Here is a 21,510-nt window from a genome sequence, read left to right on the forward strand (position 1 = left end):
CCTACCTATCTTTCTCAATGTGGAAATATCTCCAAGACATACTGTTAGGGGAAGCAAGTTAATGAGAAATATGTTTAAGACATACTGTTAAAGGAGACAAAATAATAAAATATATTTTAAGGGAAGCAAGTCACAGAACAATATATATAAAAGTGATCTTTTTTTTTTTATAAAAGTGATCTTATTGCTATTTAAAAATTACATATAGTTCTACATCTGCATGGAAAATTTCTGGAAGAATATCTGTCAAACAGCTCAGTGTTCTCTCTGGAGGTGGGACTAGAGGAGAACTTCACTTTTGAAGTTTTCAGTATAGTTTGTTTTCCAGTATGCATGTATTAATTTTAATCATAAAAACAAGACAGCTGAATTTGCACATGTATATACCCACACCTGCCATGAACTGTCATTAAGACCATTGTCCAGAAACCAAGAACTAAATGCATTAATCTCGGCTCAGTGCTCAGTGTTTGTTTATGGAGCGAGATGTCTCAGAACTTGATACTGAGGAAGATATATTAATGATGTGCGTACCTTATGTCTTGGGAGGCAAAAGCTTTATCTAGGCTTTTAAAGTTGGCTCTTATCCAAAATATTTACCTTTACCAACAGATGTTTCAAACTGATTCTTTTTAAAGATTTATTTGAGAGAGAGAGCCAGAGAGAGTGCCCCACCCCAGAACGGGGGAGGGGCAGAGGGAGAGGGTGGAGGAGAGACTCTCAAGCAGACTCCCTGCTGACCCCAGAGCCTGAGCCTGACGTGGCGAGGCTCGATCTCACAACCCTGAGTTCATGACCTGAGCCAAAATCAAGAGTCAGACGCTTAACCGACTGAGCCACCCAGGTGCCCCTGAAACTGATTTTTAAAATATCTTCTGATCCACTTTTAGTTTTAAGTCTTCAAGCTGTGTTTAGCAGTTCTAATTCAGATATACTGTGAGTGGGAGCAAAAAACAACTGATTAGGCTTTAAATACGCAAGAGACAACACGTGATTTTCAGCAATCAAAGAAGCAATTAAGATAGATTTTAAACCAGTCCAAGGCCACTGGCTGTGCACGTCCTCCCAGCCCCCGGAGCCCAGATGCTGCTGTCAGAGCAGCAAGCCCTGGCCCCTCCAGGCCCAGCACTGCCTGGCCTCCCTTTTCCACGCGTACCTGGGAGTTTTCTAATTTAAACGTTTTTACTTACACCAAAAAAACCCAAAAAACAAAAAACATAAATTTCTAAAATATTGGAACCTACTTGAAAAGAACTAGAGTGACTTGTAGGTACAAACCATGACTTGTATGTATGAGTATTCTTCAAAAATTTATTTATAGAAACAGACGTATCCAAAGGCAACATTAGACAAAAACAAAGAAAAGTTTGGAATGCCAACAACACTGGAGATTCTCACTTGCACTTTACGTTTCTTCACATGGAACTAGCACCATTGTAGTTCAGAAACCACAGATTTAATTACAATTGCTTCTAATATATAAAATATCTTATAAAGATTTTTCAACTATCTAGTAACAAAGTTCTTCCAAAAACTTATTTAAAAATCAATTAGAATTTACCATTTGAAACTGATGAAAACGGTTTAAAAATTGATCCAATTCTACGGCTTGTCAAAGGGAATGAGCCATAATTAGTTTTATTGGAAGAAAATGCCTGAATTCAGCTTCTGGCTTCCTTCTAACCACCAAGCAGGTACGGTAAATTGAATATTACCTACGAATAAGAGCACATCTAAAACCAGTCTTAGAAAATACTTTCCTAGACTATAAAAATACTAAATGGAATACAAAAATTTCAGCCTATACAGCAAATAGACTACAGCAGACAAATATTTAAAACATACTTAAAACTATCTTCTACCATAATCATCATGAACATCAAGTATTATCCTAATGATTTTTCTATGATTCATTCTGATTTGATGTTTATTTCCCCTCAAGTTTTGTTGTAACACCAGCGACAGACCAAATTCGGTGTTTCTCGCAGAAGTTCCTGGAGGCACCACTGAATAATTCTTTGTATTCAACTGGTTCTCAAAGTGCTGAAAGTGCAAATGTGGTAGAGCCTGTGTTTTTGAGATCGGGGGTCAGCAACCCCGGGCCGTGAACACAGCCACACGTTCATTTGTTCACATGTTGTCTGTCTATGGTTGCTTTCGTGCCACATGACTGTATGTGACCTCTGGGTCCCCCGAGTCTAAAACCTTTACTATCTGGCCCCGTACAGAAAAAAATGTGTCAACCCCTATTTTAGATAAATCACTGCAGGAAATGTTTTGCTGAACAGGGACAAGGCAAAATGGTCCCATTTGAAGAAAATTTTGGCTGAGGTTTGCTGGTTCCATCATATAGTCAGATCGAAATAATACACATGTGGATTGGCAACTCTGGGTATTGAAATATTCTTCTGGCATCATAAGCAAAGTCGGGCTAATGATGAAAGTACCTTCCTCTCTCTGTGAACTGGCCGTGATGTACCAAGTAACTCACGTACTTGATTATAACAGTGTACTTCCTGTTCAACCCAACCATCTATGTGGCTCCAACATGATTTCTAGCCTTTATAAATCAAAAATCTTATACCCTTGGCAATGGATAGAACTAGAAGTGCACCCTTCCCATCCGTCTGTATTCGCATAGATTCTATCGGCACCGCACTGCCTTCCTTTTAGAATCCTTCCCTGTGACATGCATCATAATAATTGGTACTACTGCTACTCCCCAGGGCCACAAACATGTCCCTTTTGACAAATCGGACTAAGTTTTCGAGGGGGCACATAGGCTTGGAAGAATACTTGTGGTGGTCCTGGCAAAAAGAGGTGTGGAATGTGACATCGACGCCATTATAAAGAATCCGGACAGAATGCTCACTGGGCTTTTCTCTGTCTTGCCAGAGCTCCAAGATCAACCTGGCTGCAAACCTTGGGAATCTGGCTTCCATAAGGCCCAAGGCACTGAGAACTGGTGACAGAGTGACATCGTGAGCAGAGTAGAGGGCAAAGACCTCCTCTCTCCTGCCCTTCGCGGCGCGCTGCATCCGGCTGATGGTCTGGTTGAGGATGGGGTGGGCGCCCAGGAGCGCATAGCTCAGATAAAGCTTCTTCTCCCGCCTCTCTCTCTCGTCTTCTATCTGATGTGTCTTGATCACCTTGAAGTGCTCCATGTCAATACAACCATTCCTAGTGCATGGGAAGCTGACGTTGTGGCAGAAGCGGCAGAGCATGGAGTCTATGGGGTTGGCAGCTCGAAGCTGCTTGGTGGGGATGTCCACGATCCTGGCCATGTCCTCGTAGGTCCTCTCCAGCTGGCTGTTTTTCAAACGTAAGAGGTACTGCCGACGCTGCTCCTTTTCCAGATACTGGTTTCTCACGGGGCAATAGCAGTTTCCAGAGCAGAACAGAGCGCTCGGCTGGTGCCTAAAATGAATCTTCTTCCAGTCAAAATCGGGGAGAAAGCCATAAAGCAAGGCCAGCCCACTTTGTAGGGTTCGGCTTTTCCCAGTGGTCTCCAAGTAAAGCTGGTCTGTGGACCAGTCACTCGGTAGGAGTTTGTGTTTCTTTAGATAGATGTCCCTCAGCAGCTGGCCATTCTGCAAATGCTGCACGACTCCTGAAACACACAGGGACACAAACCGTCCTCACTACCAGCTCAGCAAAAGAAGGAGCAAAGGGAGGCCGAGTCAGTGGCCAGCTCTGCAGTGCTTTCATCAGTGCATGAGAATATAATCAAAACCATTCTCCAGCGTGTGGAAGCTACAAGAATGGGTTTGCAGGAACTCATGAGGGGAGCCCCTTGGGGTTATCCATGAAGGGATGAGCAGAGGAGGGGAGCACCAGGACCATCTGCTCAATCCCTCCCTTCCCTGGGAGGGGGCATTGTGACTGGGGGGTCTGGAAGGGCAGCAGTCAAGCTTCCTGGCAGATGTCAAGGCTGTAATTGGCATGGGCTTAAGGAGAACTTTCTCCCTCCTGCCCAGGGACACAGCATTCTTTAGTGTGCAGGGAGGGACCATGGAAATCAGTCAGGTAAAGAGAAAAAGGTGCTGCTGGCTGCTTAGGCCCCTCACTGTTGGGAGGTTCTCTCCTTCGCCTCATTCTCCCTACTCTCCCAAGTGAAGGCTTGCTGCCAAACTTCTAGGTACATTCCACCTAATCCTCCTGGACATTACTGGCTCATCAAGGACATTCTGTCTGCAGAAAGATGGAATGATCTCTCAGACACCCAGATAGAATATTTGAAAAAAAAAAAAGCAAAGTGCAGAACAGTACATTTATTATACTCCTTTTAAATAAAAATGAGGGAAAAATAAGAATGTGTATTTGCAGTTGTTTGTGTTTTGCATAAAGAAACTTTGGAAAGATGCATAAGAAACCAATAGCAATGGTTACCTGAGGAGATGGGGGCACAGAAATGGGGCAAAAGAAACATGGATAGGAACAAGAATTTTAAATTTACCTGTCAAGTAAAAGCTTAAAAAGTTTTAGTTTTGAACTACCACAGTACGGTAACAAACTATCTTTAAAAAAAAAAAAAAGAAAGAAAGAAAAGCAAAGCCTTATCTTCAAGCAGGAGAAGCAATCCAAGATGAAAGCAAGCTCACCCTCCAGGCAACAGGATGGAGGGGGATGGAATCTCAGTAACAGATCTGAATTCTCTGAGGGTCAACCACACTCAGGCCCCCCGACCAGTTTATGACCAATGTTGCTTACTCAGATGCACAAACGGTGTGAAAACCTGAGACAACTCGAGGCTGCGATGCATGAGACAGAGGGCACTGCACTGGCCCAGGAAGGGGGAACAGCTCAGGAAAACATCACAAAGGACACCTGCGTCCCCTTCTGAAGGAAAAATATCGAGCACAGAACTCCCTCAGAGATCTGGGCTGACACAGGTCTTAGGCATTTCCAGAATGGTTTGCAAAAAGAGGCAAACCATGATGACAAACATTAAGAATCTGTGTCTGGCCCCAGTTCACCTCTGGGCCTGCCTTATATTCCTAGGCTGCATATATTAGGGTTGAGGGCTTCTCGTGTGCCAGACCTTTCTCCTTTCATCCTCACAAAACCCTGATAAGGTAGGCATGTTATTATTATTCCCTCTTTTCTTTATTTCATAGCTGAGGAAACTGAGGCCCCGAGCCAATCACTGTGAAGAGTGGCAGAGGTGGCTGGCACTCCAGCCCCTATCTGGGCCCAACCTTGCCCTCCTAGTCCCTGCTCGTAGCACTTCCTCCCGGTCTTTTCAGGCAGAAATACTAAGTTCTAGCCAGTTAGGGCCTCTTAGCCTCTCCAAACACTGCCCATATCTTCATGACCTTGGTCATGCCCTTCCCCTTTCCCAGCCTAGAGAAATCCTCATCTAGTGCCTGGCTCCAATACTGCGGGCTCTGTAGTCTTCCTTCTTCCTCCTCCAGGGCAGACCAAGAATTCCTTCCTGTTCCCGTTCCACTGGATCTCCAGGTCTTGAGCTGTGATCGCGGAGCGTCCCGCGGCAGCTGCATGCTCCTTTAGGACAAGGCGCGGAGCATCTATTCATCCAGCCACTCCCCGCCCCCCCTACACTCAGCAGCTGCCAAAGCATCTTGAATAGAGTAGGCACTAATGATCGGTCTTATATAGTTACTGTGGGGTGCCAAAAGTGTTTCAGTTATAAATGGTTATTCTAACAGCTATGCATTTTTAATGAAATTTAAAATAGAAGATAAAAGTGAGCATTAAAAGAAAATTAGGGAACAGGAGCAAACAGTACCGTGAAAATGATTTCTCGAGTAATGCTGATTTAGAAAACGATGTAGATAATAGAACAACTGAGAAGAAAGGTAGGCATGAATGAGTGTCTCTAAGTGTGTGAGGGACAGCTCCCCCAACCTCTTCTCGGGGAACAGCCCGTGGATCCAGAGGCTGGGCAGGCCCCCACTGCTCAGTGCACAGTCGCCCTGACCTCCGAGCCGGCTGATGGACACTGACCCTGAAGGACCCTGTCAGATTTTCTCTTTCTTACTCTCTCAAGAATTTGGACTTGCAGTTCATCTCTAGGTGTGGCCAGGACTGTCCCTCTGTGGACAGACACGGAGCAAAACCACAGAGGCTGGGATAGACAGATTTCTTATTCCTGGTTCCAGTTTCTGGAGGCCTGGTCATATTCTTGCCCTCAGAGTCTGGAGTCACCCTGAATTCGTACAATAAATGTCCCTCTTCTGCTGGAGTTGGTTTCTGTTACTTGCAACCAGAGGGTCTTCTAACCAATGGTTCTCAGCAAGCCTGGCTCTGCTCTCAGGGAGGGCTTGGGGGGTTGAGTTGTCACAATAATATGGGGAGGAACATTCTGGACACCTACTGGGTGGGGGCCACGGAGCCAGACAGTCTCCCCAAGGAACTGTTCTCTGACCCACATAACTTTTGAATGTACCACAAGATATTACCATGTGTGAAAAACCTATTTAAATACTTTAGCCTAGAGCCTGTTTCTTTGTATCATAAATACAAAACCATTTTTGCATACCATTAACATGCACTGATTTTTCCAGAAATGCAACAGAAATTAAGGGACATCTGTATTTTATTTTGGTCAGAACTTGTTAAAAAAAATCATGTCCCAAAATGTGGTGTTAGAGTTCCCCATATAATATCCCTCGGTCTGCCAATCTACATTTAAGCATTTAAGTGTAAACAACGAACTATGTCATTCTGTTTCCTAGTGAGGGTGTGCTCAGGCTTTTATACTGAGACACACAGCATTATATAATAAATTCATTTCCTTTCGTTTCTCCTTTATATTATAGTTACGGTGCCTGATATAACTGCTCTTCTTTACAATTTTGTATCTAGAAAGGTTATAATTTTATTTGAATTTCACTTCAGGAGAGTGAAGGGAGCACCACAAAATATTTGTTACACAAAGGGGGTGCTTGGTCTGGTCGGAGGCGAACTCCTGTTTTAAACCACGGCAAACCTTGAGCACACAGAACTAATTATCAAAACCTTTTGACAAAACTCCTTATTCAAGGCTAGTCTTCCAGAGCCTTCAGCTTTGCCCACTCTGTCACTGTCATTCTCCCCAATAATAATGGCTTCAAAAACATGGTGAAACTCCGCAGGGCCAACCACAGGACAGAGACCTTCCTTCCATCAGAGTTGAGGTCCCACGGTACTTGTGGGATGAGGAAACAACATGGCCGATAGGTCCTCTCGATTCTTCCAAAAAGGCTGGTGACCATGCAAAGGTCCTTTGAGGTCCCAGACTGAAGTAGGAAGAAGCTAGAACCTACTGGGGGGCTCCCAGTTCCTTCTCTTCCTAACAGAGGTAGCCCCCCAGTTAACTCGCCAACCTGCCCTGACATCCGGAAACTGGCTGTGTAAGGTACAAACAGGGCTGCAGAGGGAAAGGTGGGCTTCTGTGAGGGACACACTCAGCCAAACAAACTCTGTGCTCACTGGGGATCTGCCATATGTGTTTGCTCCTGAGATCTCGCACATGAGAACTGATCAGGTCATTTTCTTTGAAGTTTCTAAGAACATGGGATTGGTTACATAAATCATGGCCCAGTAATAGTGGGATAATATGGAGACACCAGAAATGATGCTGTTCATGAATATTTATCGATAGGGAAAGATTATCACAATGTACTGTTAAATGAAAAAGTAGGTTATGAAAGAGTGTGTCTAGTGTGTGCACGCACACTGACACATGAAAAAAGATGACTAATGTCTTTTTTTTTTTTTAAGATGACTAATTTCTTCGGTGGATTGGGATTATAGGTACGTTAAACTTTTCTTCCTTTTGCTTGACTGTCTTTCCTAATTTCTCTTCCATTGACATATACTGCTCTTGCACTAAGAAAAAGGGTTATTTTTAATTGTTTAGAAATCAGATGTTCATTTAGATACCTTGGTGGACTCAGAGCTCCCCGAGGCGCCCGTCCTTAGTCATCCCTGTGAGCCCACAGCACCTTGCCCAGGAGCGTTTGCTCCAACATATGCCACACGGAAGAGAGCGCAGGAGAAGGAGTGAGCCGATGGATGTCACACATACCTGTCTGCGTGAGCTCTCCCATCTCACACAGTGGGTGATTGGGGTAAAGAGGCAGGGAGTGTAAGGGGCTTTCGAAAGAGGCTCCGGATCCTTTCGACATGTGACTAACGAAAGCTTCCAGTTTAGGGTGATACGGTTTCCTAAAGAGACGACACAGAGAATTAGTGGTCACTATGCTCCAAAACAGTCCACAAGGGTTTCAACTTCAGCCAGCAAAATCCCAGCTGTGTCACGCCCTGCTCACCCATAACAACAGGTCCTGGCTCAATCATTTTGATTTTTTTTTTTTTTTAAGATTTTATATATTTATTTTGAGAGAGCGAGTGCGCAGGAGCAAGGGGAGGGACAGAGGGAGAAGAAGAAGGAGAGAAGCAGATCCCCGCTGAGCGCAGAGCCCAACACCGGGCTGGATCTCAGGACCCTGAGGTCATGACCTGAGCCAAAATCAAGAGTTGGATGCTTAACTGACTGAGCCACCCAGGCGCTCTTGGGTCAATCACTTTTTTTTTTTTTAAATAAAGATTTTATTTATTTGTCAGAGAGGGAGAGAGAGAGACAGGGAGCGCACAAGCAGGGGGACCGGCAGGCAGAGGGAGAAGCAGGCTCACCGCAGAGCAGGGAGCCCAGTGCGGGACTCGATCCCAGGACCCTGAGATCATGACCTGAGTGGAAGGCAGATGCTTAAATGACTGGGCCACCCAGGCGTCCCGGCTCAATTACTTCGAAATTCCAGTATCATTACTGCTCGACCCCTGACGTTCCATGAGGTCATCCTGGGCCCCCAACCTCTGCTGAAGCATCCATCATTCCGGGCACTGTGGGAGTCAGCTTTGCCCTCCCCCTCCCAGATCCCCAACCCGTGCCCCTCCTGTCTCCCTCCTCAGGAGTCTACCAGCTGCTACCAGACAGGCCCAGGCTGGGAGTCCTCCCTGATTTCTCCCTCCCCTGCTCCCATGCATGCCATCTGCTACCCAATCCTGCAGATGTGCCAGTCCTCCTGGGGCTTCTCTGCCCCTCTCTCCTGCATCCCTGCGGCCACTGCCTGGGTTCTGGCTCAGGCAGCTTTTGTCGGTAAGGCATGGGCTCCTCTTTGGCCTACCTGCGGCCTAAGCTTGCCTTCTGAACAGCCCGAGGTCGACTTAAAAGCAAGGCCGGTTGTCCCACTCCTGTACACTGCCACCTTCCTCCAGGACCCGTGCCCCTGGCCTCGCAGTCTGTCCTGGCCCCACCTCACTTTGAGGCTCAGGGCTCCCCACCCTCTCCGGTCTAATGCTGGGCGCTGGTCCCACATAACCCAGTGCCTTCTGTCCCCCCAACCACCTTGTTCTTTCATGCGTCCAAGACTTTCCATGCACCGCCCCTTCCTCCTAGCAAACCTACCTCAGCCTTCACCTCAGTAATCCTTAACTGACCTCTGGGAAATCTCCTTTGAAGAAAACTAACTGGTTAAGATAACCAAGATCTCTATAGCTCTCTACAATTCACTATGCATTTTGTACATACAAGTATCTCATTTTATGTGGGGTGGTAACGAAAAGCTAAAAAACGTCTCTTTTCTTAGAATACCTGACATTATTTATATTTCTGCCATGAAGTACATGGGGGTAAATCAAGATTTAATTTATCTTTCTGGTTGCTAGTATACAATTTCCCTGAACTATGAAATGACCTACAAATATATACACATTTTCTCCGAATAATGAGATGACCTATGAATATACACACCTTTTCTTTGAAATAATGAAATGACCTATGAATGTATATACATTCTCCAGCTGAACGGAAGTGAACAGGTAAGACGAGTTCCCAGCTAAGCTAAATCAGCATGAAAAGAAGCAAGGATTAATTGTTCTAATGGCAGACCTCTCCTGTCTGAAAGCCCAGTTAACTTTGGCTGCTAAAATGCTTTTATTATCTTTCAAAAACGTAAAACTAAAAAAGAGCCCATCTTTAAAAAAAATGTTCTAAATTTAGAAAATGCTAATCCTGACACGGTATCGGTATCGTCTAAATCATCCTGGATTGCTGCAGGGCACTCTTTCCATAAAAACAGAGGGTATGTTATTATTCCCGAGGCTAAAACACAGAAATATTTGCAAACTGGGGAATAAGAGTTCCAGACTGACAATGAGGCTGCCAATATGAATCCACATACACAAAGGCCATCCATCAACAGGAGTCAAATGTTCTGCTCCAGGCCATTATTTTGGGTTGGTGATTTTTGAGGATCTGAGAAGGTTTTGCTGCCAATTTCAGGAATGAAATTTCACTACTGGAAGTGTTTGCTGAGCTATCCCAGCTTTTCAGGACATCTGACTGCTTAATGATATGCTAATATCTAACTGTATACATGAGAACTTGTTGTTGGTCTGGAAAGATGGTGACTCATGGAAGAAAAACTTCACTTACAGAAGAGAGAGCAAATGGCTGGATCTTTTTAACAAGACGAGGACCAGGTAACCTGAGTCCCTGGGCCTGTCCTGGATCTAAATGACCAGATCCTGCCTGCGGAGTCCCATGGCCCCACCCCTGTAGCCAAGAGGGTACCGGGCATGTGGCAGATACTCCAAAACATGTGTCAATGAATTTGACTGGGAAGTACCCCATCCTTAGATGCTTTATGGAAAGTCCAGGCCTCCCATAATCTGTAGCAATGAATATGGCAAGTTCCTATACTGGTTTATTAAAATATTCAGATTTCAATGGAAATATGAATGAAACTGCTGTGATAAAGACTCTCTTTGAGTAAACTATAGTTAGGCTCCTCTGAACCCTCTTTCCAACTAGGCCTCAACTTTAGGACTTCCATATTCTTTGGACTTATATCCATCTTTGTATCGCTCCGTTTTAGCAAAACTCCTGCTAAGTTGAGTTAGCCAAAATCTCCCGCTCTTGATATCTGATCAAATTCCTCATCTAAAAAAAAAAAAAAACTTCCTCATCCCCCAGATGGTATCTGCTCACCCTGGCCTGCCTTCAGCAATCTCCTCACCCCTGAGGTCTCCTCTTAGTTTCCATCCACTGACCTCCACCCTGCTCCTTGGCTATAAATTCCCATTGCCCATTGCTGTATTTGGAATTGAGCCCAGTTCTACACTGAGATCTCTTTTCCCCTCCGGCATTAGTTCCTGAATACAATCTGTTTTTACTACTACTAACTACTGTCTGGCTCTGGTTTTTCTTTTAACAGCTGTACACTAAAATCTGTTCTCCTCTGGGGCGCCTGGGTGGCTTATTTGGTTAAGCATCTGACCCTTGATTTTGGCTCAGGTCATGATCTCAGGGTCATGAGATTGAGCCCCATGTTGGGTTGCATGCTCAGTGGGGAATCTGCTGGAGATTCTTTCTCTCCCTCTGCCCCTCCCCCCACTTGCGTGTACTTTCTCGCTCTCAGATAAATAAAATCTTAAAAAAAAAAAAAACAAAAAAAACAACTAGGGCGCCTGGGTGGCTCAGTTGGTTAAGCGACTGCCTTCGGCTCGGGTCATGATCCCGGAGTCCTGGTACTGAGTCCCACATTGGGCTCCCTGCTCAGCAGGGAATCTGCTTCTCCCTCTGACCCTACCCCCTCTTGTGCTCTCTCTCTCTCTCTCTTTCAAATAAATAAAATAAAATCTTTAAAGAAAAAATCTATTCTCCTCCTCTTGGGAAGTTGGTTAGATCCAGTTTCTGAGGTCCCAGTGGCTAGGCAGAGTCACATGGTATTCACTAATGGAATAGAAGGATGTATCCCACAACTGGGTTTAGGTTTTCAGACCATGGGGTGCCCCTTCGCATTCTTTTCCTTCCCACTGGCCACTAGGTAGACATGGCAGCAATCCAGGTTCAATCACGTAGACATCCCTAGGGCATGATGGGAGCCATGACCTGGAAGGGGACCTGGGGCCCTAAATGACCAAGTGGTTCCATGTCATATGACTTGGATCACTCATCTCAGACCTTCACACAAGGCAAAAATCAACTTTGTTATTTGAAGCAATGTATTCTTCAGTCTCTGTTATAAAAGGCTAGTCTTACTCTGACTAGCACAGAAATGATTATATTTGTCCTGATGAATTTTTCTTCAGGAAAAACTCATGTTATTGCAGCCTCATTGGAAATCTGTTTTCCTACTAAAAATCGAAAGAATTAAAGGTGCTATCTTAAGGCTTCAAACTATTCACTTGCAGAGTTCGTATTTACATTTTTGTATGCATTGTTTACATCTCTCTGTGCCACAAAGCTTGACACAGAACCCTGAGACTAATCTACACACCCATGAGAAAATTTATTGTGTTTTAGCTATAATCGGAGCAATTACTGAGTCTTGCACAGAACATTAAAACAGAGAAGAGATATAATACCAGTGATATTGTTATCAGAAAACACAATTCAAAAAAGCTTACATGGCTGGAAACTGGAAAGAGTTCATACCACAGATTTTTACAATTTATGCAACTGAATTTACTTTATATTATTAATGAAATAAAATTCTAAAAAGATCAGCTCAATATACTTTTCTTGGTCTTTGGCTTTCTGGACCTCTGCGCACTACCTGAGGTGATTAATTGCCCCTCATCCTTTCTTAAAACTTTCTCCTTTCTTAGCTCTCCTAACACCGCCTCCGGTTTGCAAAGTCACGGTCTCCTCCTGGGATCCTCCTTTCTCTCCGTGCTACGTTCTAGGTTGGTGTTTGCCAGGACTCTGTTTTTAGCCTTCCCTCGCTCCACAGGCTCTGTGATACCAGTCACACCCACGGCATCAGCTGCCATCGGCACGTGAACTCTCAAATGAACCTCCAACTCCCAGCAGGACAATGTGCCAGAGCCCCACACTACACGCCTATACTACCTTCTAGAAATTATCACTGGAATGTCTGATGACAGCTCACGCTTAGCACCGAGACCTGTCCTCAAAACTTCTTTCCCCTTCCTCCCTTCTTCTGCGCTTTCTATTCTGGGCAGGGGAACCACCACCAGCCAGACACCCAATCAGAAATCAGGGCATCATCCTCTCTGTCTCTGTCTCACCCCCATCCTACCTGTCAGCAGGTCCTAAAAACCCTAAAAACCTTGTGACCTCAGATCCAAGCCTTCTCTCCAAATCCACTGCCACTCCCTGAGTTTTGGCTCTATCATTTATTCATTCAACAAATATTTAATCGTGCTGCTCCCACGGGCCAGGTACCGTCTTAGACACTTGGGGTACAGCAGCGATGAACACTGCCCTCAGGGAGCTTACATTCTAGCCTGGGGAAACAGACAACATACAATGAACACTAGAAAGTGTGTGTGAGTGTGTGTGCGTGCGTGCGCAAGCACGCACATGTGCGTATGTGTGCATGTTTGCACATTAGAAGGTAACATGCCATGAAGCATGGACTGGTTTCTAAAGAAGGGCAGGGAAAGGGGGACCTGGGAGACTCGGGTGGATGAAGTGCATGGTAATTTTAAGTGAAGCATTCTGAGCAGTCTTACTGAGAAGGTGACATTTAAGCAAAGGCTTGAAGGAGGTGGGAGAGCCCGTGGGCCATAAAGCTGCTGGGGAAAAGCTGTCTGCAGAGAGGACACAGTAGGAAGGAGAGCTAAGGGCAGTGTGGCTGAGGCGGAGTAAGTGAGGGAGAGGAGAGCAGAGCCCCAGGGGAGGGCAAGGGCAGCACATGGGGAGGAGGGAGAGCACTGGAGGCCTTGTAGGTCAAGGACTTGGGCTGGGAGTCTGCAGGAAATCTTTCTTCTGGATCACTATCCCCACAGGAACGTAAACATCACCTCCAGCCTCTAATCCATCCCCCCGCATCATGGCAGCCAGAGATCTTCATAATTTCATCCCTCCACTTCCCAGCTCCTTCGCCACCTCCATGCCTGGCGTCCACACTCCTTAGCTGGGCATTCGAAGCATCCGATGACCTAGTCCCTCCCTGCCTCTACACTCATGCTCCAGCCTGTGGTTGAGCTGTCCACCTCCCCCCACCTTTCCACAGGTAGGTTTCACCACCCCAGGTGCCATTTATCATCAGCTGCCACCTGACATGTTCCTGCACACCCTTTAGGTCCCTCTGCCCCAGTGGCCTTTCCTGCCCTGCCATCCCACCTCTTCCTCTGCCCCAGGCTGAGTCAGGCTGCCCTCTCATGGTGCATGCCCCCAAATATGGTTCCCAAACTACTTGCACTTCTACTTTTTCTAATTCTTCCACTTCTTCTCTAATGCTGCTGCCGCCGCCATCAGTGCTGACCACCAGATCTGTCTCTCAGAGGGGAGTGGGCCCCCTGGGGGCAGGAACAGCCTTTCTTCTACAAATCTTTAGTAGCCGGCTCTCCCCTTTCCTCCTCCCATCCAGCTACATACTGATCTTACTGTTCTCATACCTGCGCAGATCTTCCGGCCCCAGGACCTTTGAACTTGCTGTTCCCTCTATCTGGAACACTTTTCCCCCAGATCTGCACAGGGCAGACTCCTTCATTTTATTTAGGGGCCTGCCCACATGCCACCTTCTGGTATGTGGGCCAGTCACATGTCACAATACCTGACACATAACAGGTGTTTAAAAATAAAATGTATTGAATAAATACTAATTGAAGCAAATATTCTTTTCTTCCTTGGATGTAGAAAAGAGTATCTGATTCATATTCATGAATGCAAAAAAAAAAGCATTCAATAAACATTGCGTATCTACAGCTAATAACCTTATTGCTGGCTGAACACTGTCCTAGGAGAGTGAAAATCGCACCTCTGTCATGAGGCACAGGACATTCATGAAGAGGCAGCTTCCACTACAAAGACTTGGGAGAGCCACGACCGTGTCCCGTGAAGGGAAACATTGGGGCCACCAACATGCACGGACATCAGCTCCTACATTCCCTGCCTGCTGGCCCAGATCTGCCCTCTCACTAGACTAGAGGAGCGGGCACATTCTAGGACCCACTGCCTTTAAGGGGCCATAAAAATTAATGATTCCTGAAGCTGAGCCAGTACCTGGGAAGGCAGCAGGCACAGCTGGTGACCCAGACCCCACAGTCCCAGGGGACTCAGAAGCCCAAAGTGGGGCCATGTCGCTGGGAGTCCTGCTCACTCTAAGTGTGCATTTATAATGACAAGTCAACTCCATGTTTTTAAAGATGGATTAAATGACAGTAATTAATTAAACATGCATACTCCTCCCTCTTTCCACCAAGGACTTCAAGCAGCTCCTAAAGATACAGAATGTGCAATAAAATAGAAGTAGGTCAAAAGATCAAGGCCAGAGAAAATGAGGGCAGAGACAGCCAGAGCAGCTGGTCTCCCCCCTAGGAACTGCGCCTCTCAAATGGCCCTGTCAGGGGATCCTGCTGTGGCTGTGACGGAATGAGGGGCCCTGGGACCTGGCCTGGCCTCACGACCATGACCTCGCAGAGTAGGAAGGAGGCCGGGCCCAGCAAGCCTGCAGGCCACTGCAGTAAATGAAACACCATCGCGGGTCCACCTCTCAGTATGACCAGCTCAGTGCTTCAGTCCATCCCCTTAGTTAGATTTCACAAGTCTGTGATCAGGGATGGACTACTGTCCCCACATTCCAGGACAGAGCGCTGAGGCTCACAAAGGTGAAGGGTTTTGCCCTCTATCAAAAAGGTTACAAAGTCCTCAGAGGATTCCACGGCAGAGGATGTAATCTATCATGAGGCGCTGGATGGGCAATTATGACTCATGATTCTAAGGTCCTGAATTTACTCTGCAACCAACTAGTCCAACAACTATTTTATGCCAGGCTCAGGCTGGGCACCAGTGATAAAGGAGCAAGACCCAATGCCCTTGAGGAGCCAGCCAGTGGCATGGGAAGGGCAGAGACCATCATGTTGGAAGACATGCCACAAAGCATGAAGGTGCACAGGGGAGGCCCTGCATGCTGGCGGGCAGCTGTGCCCAATGGGCACCTTCTGTAGGAGCAGCTAGGGTAACCTCCAGAGCCTCGAGGTGCTCAGGGACCCGAATGGTCTGGAGACAGACCCCTGGTCTGAGCCAAGCCACTGAAATTCTCACATCTGGGAGCAGAAGTCACGAGTCACCAGGGCTAAAGCATGGTATTGTCCACAGAGTCCTGGAGGCTGCCCCGAGTCTGGCCAACTGAGAGGCCTGTTGGCCTATCCATTCCTGGGCAGTTCAAAGGGCAGATACCCACAGTCTATGCTGGTGGTGCAAGGCCACTTCTCTGAGCTGCCCTGCCTGCACCCTCTCCATGTCCTCCTGCCATCCCAGACACTCCAGACCATCCCCCGATCCAGACACCACACGGTTAATACCCAGCCCGGCAAGTGGCCTCCAGCCCTGCCCCAATCCTAAGGCCAGTTCAGGACTGGTCGTTACTCTGTTCTGAGGCCCTTCCCGTAAGCCCCCTTTTCAGTGGCAGTATTCGGTACAAGCAGAGAAGCCATGCTCACACAGCAGCAGGGGTTGCCCAGACGAGGCAGCATCTCAGGGGAGCCTGTGAGGAGCTGTAGGAGTGGGTCACGCGGGGACAGGGTGAGCAAGCTAAACAGCAGGGGCAAAGGCCTGATGGGCTAGGGGGCCGGCGAGAGGGGGCAGAGCAAGGGTAGAAGGTCCCAGCAGGAAGGCTGGCACAGGCTAGAGACCGGAGGAAGAAAGCCAGTGTCTGCATGGCCCTCGACCCAGGGGCTCTTCCAACCCATGGGACGGACACTGCGACATGCACCCAGGCTTGTTAACATAGAAGGGACATAAGTACCCAGGCTGCGAGCTCCGTGACCTCTAGTAGGGAAGGAGAGAGTGCATGAAAGCCTACAGCCAGGCACTATTTCAGGATGTGTTTATATCTAAGGGTTCACTTTCTCTTCTCCATATAATCCTGGACGGTGAGAAGCCTGGAGACGCCAAGAGTCACCCTGAATCCCCCTCCCTGGGGTTCACACCACCATCCACTAGAAGGAACAGGCCTGGCTGCAGGGAGGCAACCCATGGTTCCCCCAGACCAGCCCTGCCCGGGGCAGGCTGGCATCCAGAAGCATTCCATCCGCATGACGTCTTCCTCACTGAGCACTTCCCTCCATCTCCTCCGCTCATTCGGTCAACCCTACGAGGGATGTTATGCGCCCCCTGACACGGCGCTGAGGCCCGGCCCGTCGTTTCAGCGCTAACCCGGCCTCTCATTTTAGAGCCGTATGCAATCTGTTGGATTATTTTTCATCCTAAGGGCATTCAACCAGGAACATGCTATCCCTAATCCTGTGAAAAATGAAAAGGTGGAAGTCAGGTCTCACATGTATATGGCTCTGCAGCTGGGGGTGCACGTTCTCCTCTATCGTGCGTCACTTCCTCCTGACCCAACGGTCAGCAGCAGCATCCCCACTGCACAGATGGGAGGGGGAGGCTCAGAGACTAAGGGACTCTCCTGCTGCCTCAAACAGCACAGCTGCCCCAGGGTCTGAGGACATCTGGCCCTGCGCTCACTGCACTGTGTCCCAGCTCTTTTTCAAACTGCAGAACATGGGAGGGGAGAGTGGGCCTCACACTGGCCTGAACCCAAATCTCAGTTCATCTGCTGTGTGGCCTTACACAGCTGTCCTTGCCTCTCTGGGCCTGCTCCTTCTCCACTGGGAAATGGCAATTAACACACAGGATTGTTTTTGAAGATCAGGCTCTTGGCAAACAGGACGTGCTCAACAAACGTAGCTTATTCCCCTTTTCTGCCATTCTCCAGCCAGCATTTTGATCGGGACAGAGAACAGATTCTTGAAAATGACTAGCAGGAAAAGTGCAATTTACCTGTTAGCCACCAGAGTGCAGTCAATTTCTGGTCGCTTCGTTTTGGGAATGACATACAGTGGGTACCTGTCCCCGTGTCGAATGAACACATGCACTGAGACCAGCTTAAAATGATGCGGGGCGTGACCTGTGGGAGAGGAGCATATCGCCTGGTTAGCACTCAGGAGGTGTGGATCCTGTCCACTTCGCACAGGTGGAGGGATGAGCATGGCAGGAGGGTGCCGGTATAGGGGGTGGTGCTCACAAGGCGGGTGGAGGAACGGAGACAGGGCTGGTTATGTCACAGACCCCCCAGAAGTAACAGGCTCTGGGGGTGTGGGCTGGGGGCTGGAGGCCAGTGAAATGGGGGCACGATGATTCAGGTGGCCTCACTCACATCCACAGCCTAGAGGGAGGCCTACAGAAGTGCTAGAAACAATGACTTCTGCTTTGAAGCTCCATGAAACAGGGGCTCCCAGCTGGCTCAGTCGTTAGAGCACGCTACTCTTAATCTCAGGGTTGTGAGTTCAAGCCCCACTTGGGTGTGGAGCCTACTTAAAAAAATAAATAAAATAAATAAAGCTCCATGAAACAAATCAGGGCACAAATTGATAAAAATATTCAATATCATTGATTGATACACTTTCAAAAAAGCAAAACTCAACATAGAAATCCTATTTTCCTACACTTTTACCGCAAGATACCAACAGAGCATCCCACATCCTGTGGATGTCCTAAGCCCCGAGAGAGTTTACTGGAAAGGGGGGGGTAGATGGGGGTGACACCCTAGAGTCCGTCAAGCCTACCTTTCCATCTCTGGTATCTCACCGAAAACCATGCTGGAGAATATGTACAGAGGGCTTCTCATGAGCTGTCCAGAGCAGTTACGGAAGCCTCCGGGCAGCCCTGTGAGTAGGGACTGCTAGTTACGCCCATTTCACGATGAGGAAGCTAAGATTTGGGAACTCATTCAGGGGCACGGCCTAGTGGCGGCTGCAGGATTTGAGCCCAGGCTGTCTGGCTCCTTCCTACCATGCTGTGCCACTTGAAGAACAACTAGTCCCCAGAGGGGTGCGGGTCCAGGTGCCACGCTGGGCAGCGCAGGCAGGCCTACCTTCCATGCTGCGCTCAGCCACGCTGGGAATGTTGCAGTACAAGAGAGCTTCGTAAATGGGGTCCGTCACGGGGGGCTCTGTCACTGGCTCAGGCATGACTCTCTTTCGACTCTTGCTACTCACTCCATTCTTAGCTGTGGACACGGGGGTCAGGTGGACTGCAAGGGAAGCAAAGCAGGCCATGACATGTGCAGTCACAGGAGGCACCAGGCCAGCCGCAGGGGCCCAGGGCGCGGCTGGACTTGCACCAAGTAACTCTTCTCTCCCTCGGCACTAGGGTGGGCTTCAGTCCAGCAAGTGGTCAGCTTCTCAACAAAAACTTTCTTGAGCCCTCAGTGTGCCCTGCCTCTTTCTCAATGCCATTACCTTCTCCTGACCAATAATTAGTTGTGCAAAAGGCAGGTGGGTCACCCCGGAGAAAGGGGCCTCGCTCCGGTGGTAAAGGAAGAACTGCGGGCAGCCTGGTTACTTCATTGCTAACGCCCTTTGAATTCTGGTAAATACCAGAGAGGAAACCCATCACCTTTTGAGTGCCTACGAAGTGCTAGATGTGCTGACAGATCTCATTTGATATCATCTGCTTTGCACTTTGGGGTCCCCAAGAGCCCAATGGCAGGCGTCACTCATTAAGCTTCCCAAGACCACTTTACAGAGGAGAGAGCCTAGTGCCAAGAGGGAGACGGAGGCAGCCACCCAAGGCGGATGTGGTGGATGGAGCCCCATGTCAAGCTCATTCCTCTCCCTCCCGGCCAGGTTCTCCCCACCAGTCTTCTGGATGTCATGCATTCGTCCTGCAGTCTGTCTGTCCATCTAGCACCCCTCTTTCTGTGGGTGAACTGCTCCTTCCCAGTGTCCCTGCCCCAGGCTAGGGGGTGGGGGGACATGTGACTGAGTCAATGAGGATAGTGATGGGGCAACTCGTCTCCTTTTCCTTGACAGAGGTGCTGTGCACACACTAGCAAAGGGTCTCTCGTATGCTGATCTCTAGGAATGGAAACCCGGGGCTGCTCCAGCTACCTGTCCCTCCTCGGACAATCTCTGTCTGCAGGGGGAGAAAATGATGCTGAATAGAGACAAGGCAGACCAACACATGCAGAGACCTAATCAGAGAGACAGAGAGAGAGAGAGAAAGACCTGAGGACATCATTCTTGGAGATTCTGGGTTCAGATGTGGCTGAAGCCAGAACCTCTCTTAGATGTCCCAGTAATATACATCATAACATAACCCTTCTTGCTTAAGCTAGTTTGAGTTGGGGTTTAGTTACTTTCAACCAAATGAGTCCTGACTAATAGACTTTATGAATTACTTATAAGCAGATGTAAGTCCATCTTCTGGGTCAATGGTCCCCAACTTTTCCATGTATGCGGGACCTCTTTGCAGCATCACAGATTTTCTGGAACTCTCTACACAATGATAGTTGTACTTTTAGCATCCACCAACTGAGGAAATGCACAGAAATAGCTGTGCCCAAGTATCATTTAATTTCTAAAAGGTTTATTAATCACCTAAGAATATATATACATACATTTGAACAATAGCTAAAACAGGGCCCAACCACCAGCCTAAATCCATTTAAATTCCCTAATTCCTTCTACAGATTTTTCTAAATAAATACTTAAGACTTCCCTTTGGCAAACAGATGTTATAAATAAAGGTAAAAGACAAACAATCCACTGAAAGGAAAATATTTGCAACGTACGTAACAAATTATTAATATCCAAAATGCATATGAGCTCCTACAACTAAAAAATCAGTAAGGGATATGTACAGGCCAAGTACAGAAAAATAAATACCAACCAAACAGCATCTTTTCATATGTTCAATGTTATTCATACTTAAATGCAAAATAAAACAACAGCCTCTGATCCCGCCTATCAGACTAGAATATCCTGTTTTTATAATAATACCAGTGCTGGCAAGGGTGTAAAAACTCACTTCCACACCGCAGGTGAGAGTGAAAATAGAAACCTTTTGGAAGGATTTGGCAGTATCTGCTAAATGTTATATGTGCCTTATCCCTGATCCCTTGACTCTACGTCTTGGAATCTACTCGTCAGACATCAATTCCAGTCATAAAGATGTATGGCCAAGGAGATTTGTTGCAGTGCTGTTTGTAATAACAAAAAAGGGAAATCGACTAGGTATCCATCATTAACAGAACAGAACGTTACACCCATATTGGGGAATATTCTGCTACAGTTAAAAAGACTGGAAAAGAATCAAAGATAAATGAAGTGAGGTGAATAAATCAAGCTACTGGATAAGAAAAAACAAATTATAAATGTATGAATATACAGGCATTTGTTTATTATGTAAATGCGTAGATGTCTATAAGGACACCCATTATAATGCAGCAGTGGTTTCCTCTGGGGAATGGATGGAATGGGGGTGAAGAAGTATTTTTACTTGTTTTTCTATAAATGTCTATATTGTTTTACAGTCTACACACATATATATTTACAGTAAGGATGTATTACATACTTCCTCTATGTACAAACATATATGTATCTTTCTATAACATCTACTCATACTTCTTTTATTAGCAGATTTTCATTCATTACTTGTATTACTTGTATTACAACAACCATCACAGAGGTATAGAATTGGTCCTTCACCAATTCAAAATTAGTCCTTTGGTTGGCCCTATATTC

At 46.9% G+C, this 21,510-nt stretch overlaps 1 protein-coding gene across 1 annotated transcript in view; it reads right to left on the bottom strand.

Annotated features, from left to right (window-relative positions):
• Nucleotides 1–2,669: 2,669 nt before the first annotated feature.
• PXYLP1 (2-phosphoxylose phosphatase 1) overlaps nucleotides 2,670–21,510 on the bottom strand; it is a 33,209-nt gene continuing 14,368 nt past the window's right edge. The window contains exons 2-5 of the mRNA XM_021678738.1: nucleotides 18,858–19,016; nucleotides 17,765–17,891; nucleotides 8,033–8,172; nucleotides 2,670–3,610 (exon numbers count right to left, since the gene is read on the bottom strand). Coding sequence (XP_021534413.1) covers nucleotides 2,670–3,610; nucleotides 8,033–8,172; nucleotides 17,765–17,891; nucleotides 18,858–19,016 — 1,367 coding nt within the window. The remainder of the gene's footprint in view (nucleotides 3,611–8,032; nucleotides 8,173–17,764; nucleotides 17,892–18,857; nucleotides 19,017–21,510) is intronic.

Source organism: Neomonachus schauinslandi, chromosome 1, assembly GCF_002201575.2.
Source record: "Neomonachus schauinslandi chromosome 1, ASM220157v2, whole genome shotgun sequence".
Classification (NCBI taxonomy): Eukaryota; Metazoa; Chordata; class Mammalia; order Carnivora; family Phocidae; genus Neomonachus; species Neomonachus schauinslandi.